We start from the raw sequence: 4146 nt of genomic DNA, 5'->3' as shown, positions 1-4146 counted from the left end.
AAAAAAAAAAAAAAAAAAAAAAAAAAAAAAACACATCTTAGTAAAACCAATACCTTCTCAACTTCGCATCGAAGCTAAAATAGGTTATAATTTTTCTTTAAAAAAGCTCCTTAGGTAAAATAAAATGTATATATGATTTTATGAGTTATAACAAGTTTATGGTAGCACATCATAAAAAATGTGCGCCCGTCGCCGTGAAAATGGACTCCGTGGTGTTATGCGCCTATTTATTATACCCGTAAATCAATAAAGAAATTCTGAATAATAAAATTTCGTAGCCAAAATTGTTGTTATTTTTTAAGGTATTTTATTAAAAACTATGGGATATGATAATTTGAGAACCAATATATCGTATACGGTTTTAAATTTTTAAACTTACATGACTGTATTATTTTTTTACTTTACAGGTGATAATCAATCGCAAATGTTTATTGCAGTATGTAATGGGGAAATCATCGATTAGAACGAATGGTCCAGTAATAACGGAAACAAATAATGATTGTGCCTAATGAAGTTTGAGATACAGATTTAAAAAAGTTTTAAGTATTATTTACTTTTTGACCCACCAGAGACTGTAGATTCTGCTTTATTGTCAGGTAAATCTGTGACTGTAGATTCTGTCGTGGTCTCGGGTAAATCTGAGACTGTAGATTCGGTTCTGTTCTTGGGCAAAAAAGAGCTGGTCTGTTGTAAAACAACCAATAATATGATATTTGCAAAGAAAATTTTCTGAAAAATAATATCCAATAAGACATTATACCAACCTGAAAGGGTTTTATTAAAACCAGTCAACAAATTATTAATACTTATAAATATCTATTTTATTTTTGACTTTAATTTGTTACCAGATATATGTATGAGTGAATGGCTTGAAAATAAATAGAATATCATACGTATAAAAATTAAATATATATAATTTGAAATCTTCAATCTTGTATATAATTGTAATTAGTTGTATTATTTATAATACAAGATTTTCAAAATTATATTTTGTGATTGTTTTATATCTAAATTTTATAACTTATTCGAATTAAAAATAGTAATTTGTTTCATTAGTAACACTTCAGAACTTTTAATTGATTTGTAGTATCCATAAATACAAAATTTTCTTTATTGTATTATTGAAGAATATTAAAGATTATTCTAACTTTTACCGTTACGTATTTTACAATCATAATTTTCTTCGTGTCTAAATATAAAATTATTTATAACTTCTGAAATACTGATACAGAAATCAATATGGTAATAAATTAATATTTTCAATCATTCTTTGTATAACTATATATTATAATTATTTATTACCTACTAAATTTTGTGACTTACCATGTTAAAGTTCTTTGTAAGTTGTATTATTTCGTTTAAAAAGTTCCAATAAATTTATGCATAGCCTTATGAGTCTGTTTTATAATAAAATGTCATGTTATAATTATATCATGTTTAATTTAATAACTATTTAAATAGAAACTATCATGCGTCACTATAACCTTAAATATTTAATCATGTATTAAATTTTATTTGTTTTTTATCTTAGATGGTAGTTGAAAAGTTATTGGTTTTACTTTGCCGTGATTTTTTTCAAAATATGTATTTTGCGAATATTTTATTAATAAAACTTCAAACACTTACTTTGTATTGTATCAGAATATTTACTTTTTTAAATTACTAAAAATTAAAATATGTTAATTGTATATATGATTAACAAAAGGAAAATGTTCCAGTGATTTATGCTCTAAAATTAAAAGCTACGTTATTATGGGTAGTTATGTTAAATTTTTTTTTAATATGTTTCAAATTCTTACGAAGCGTTTTACAATATTAATCCATACTAATCTAAGAAAATACCCTAATTTTATTTTACTGGATTCCTACTGTACTTTAATTTATATTAATGTGTTAGAAATTAAAATTATTTCTGAAATCTATGATTGAATATCTGTGTTAAATTCATATTATTCGTTTTTTTTTTTAATTTTATTATTCATTCCATTTATAATTATTGTGTCATAAATATAAGGTATTTTTATAAAACCTTATACCAATATAATGATTGATATTTATATTTTTTTCTTTGTTCGTTAAAACATTTTTGCTAAAATAATTTTCTATTTAAAGGGTAATTATTAATTCACCTAGTATGCATATACATACGAATAATAAATTACTGATTTATAATCAATTCTAACAATATAAAACCATTTTGTAAAAGTATAAATATTGAAACTGTTAGGTTATTTTTGTAAAAAAACGTAACTATATTTAAAATACTGTCTGATTTATTGAGTGTATTATTGCCATTTATTTTTTGTGTGAATAATGATTTTATCATAAAGATGCACTGTATAAAATTTTACTGACTTTTTATTTGACCATGAAAATTATTTTTAAGGTTAGGGGTAACTCTTCAAAGTCAAATATAAACCTATAATTAATGGTATGTTAAACTTAATATGGTTAAATGAACATAGATTAAATACAATTTATAAGTAAAAATCTTAATATCAAAGAAGTAAAATGTTTAATTATGGTAAAGTGGTAACAAAAAAAAAAAATAATAATTTTATAAAAAATAAATATCCCAATATATAATTATTAGTCCAAAAACATGTTAAGGTTTCATTCTACCTTCAATGCGAAGCTGAGAAGGTATTAATTTTACCATGATGTATATTTTTTTTGTGTCTGTTACCACTTTTTCTCAGTTCTCGTCAAACCGATTTTTTTCAACGAGACGTCAAAAGATCACAAATGGTATCTAGTATAAGACATTACCCTCGAAAATTGAAAAAAATTCAGACTTATTTTGTCTTAACGGTGAAAATGGCTACCAAATGCTATTTTTGTGTGAAAATTCTCGATTTTGTATTTAAAATTTTTAACTTTGTAATGCTATAACTTATTGAAAAGTGTAGGGATCAATGGAATTTTTTAATAATAAATACTATTTATATACCTCTTTCATTGGACATACTTTATATTAATCAGTATATAAATAAAAAAATAGCAACTCACATAGCTTTTGTAATAATTCATCAATTTTTTTAAATTAAACCTATATTCTATGTACAAATGGCCGTCAAATTTAAACAAATTTACTATCTACTTAATNTTCATCAATTTTTTTAAATTAAACCTATATTCTATGTACAAATGGCCGTCAAATTTAAATAAATTTTAATGTATCAAATATTTATTCATATTTTATACTTATATTTCATAAAACTTGTAATCAGGATATAATTAAGGAAATAGAACTTCATGTTGATTTTTGAATAATCCACCAATCTCTTAAAACTGTACACTAAGTACAGATTTGCATCGAAGCGTTTTTTATGATAGTGATTTTAATTACTGTCAGATATCATTATACAAAATTTAAGAGAGCCATCTTGATTCATCAGCTAGTATTCTATTAATAATTGTATATGTGATGTAGTACTAAATAGAGGCCATACTTTGGTAACTAAGTATGGAATGGAGACTCAAAGTCCGGTGTTGTCTATTTATAAAAATATTTAACGCATTCCCTAAAAAAATGTCTATTAAACTACGCGTTAATGGTTTAAAATTAAGTCACAATAGTTAATTTAAGAGCTTTCTTATATTAGAGTAGTCTGAACATGATTATATAATCACAAACATTTAAAGAATAGCTATAAAAACTATAAAAAGATAGTAGAGTGGTAGATGCAATTAAATAATTAAATATTTCTAGGTTATTTTCCAAAAAATAATATGTCCCTTAAAGCTATTCTTTATCAGAGCAAAATTAAATAAAATATTTTAAATGGCGCCAAGGGACACCTTCAAAAATGGTAATGTCAATATACATAAAGATATTGATAATTTTTATGTGTAATAATAAATCTTCTCGATAAAATTGGCTCGTAATATTTTGGTACTTGATAGAAATTATTTTTTTCTATAAAATTATAAAAATCTCATAACGGGATTATATTACACAAAATGTGAATCCTTTTAAAAAGAACCTTTTATTGATAGTTTAATTTTACATTTTTCCCAATAAAATCCTATAATATTAAATATTATGTATGTTTTATTTAAAGTTAACTTTATTAACGTCCCAAGAGTTATAGAATAATTAGCCTCTGACCGCAGGAGCCTCAGACTCCGTTACGTTGTAGGAAT

At 23.6% G+C, this 4146-nt stretch overlaps 1 protein-coding gene across 4 annotated transcripts in view; it reads right to left on the bottom strand.

Annotated features, from left to right (window-relative positions):
- The window catches only part of LOC126902546 (uncharacterized), a 5575-nt gene extending 3930 nt beyond the window's left edge, over positions 1-1645 (bottom strand). Inside the window, exons 1-4 of one of the 4 annotated variants that reach the window (XR_007703236.1) lie at positions 1627-1645; positions 1324-1397; positions 567-729; positions 379-505 (exon numbers count right to left, since the gene is read on the bottom strand). Coding sequence is in view for 3 of the 4 variants with exons in the window: in XM_050679934.1 (XP_050535891.1) it covers positions 555-764; positions 846-891 (256 nt within the window). In the remaining variant the exon portion in view is untranslated. Of the gene's footprint in view, positions 1-378; positions 506-554; positions 765-845; positions 907-1323; positions 1398-1626 lie in introns of those variants that run through there. The other 3 variants (XM_050679936.1, XM_050679934.1, XM_050679935.1) reach the window with 3 other exon arrangements.
- Positions 1646-4146: the final 2501 nt, after the last annotated feature.

Source organism: Daktulosphaira vitifoliae, unplaced genomic scaffold (assembly GCF_025091365.1).
Source record: "Daktulosphaira vitifoliae isolate Bord-2020 unplaced genomic scaffold, ASM2509136v1 Scaffold_3, whole genome shotgun sequence".
Lineage (NCBI taxonomy): Eukaryota > Metazoa > Arthropoda > Insecta > Hemiptera > Phylloxeridae > Daktulosphaira > Daktulosphaira vitifoliae.
This window is presented reverse-complemented; position numbering and strand designations above follow the sequence as displayed.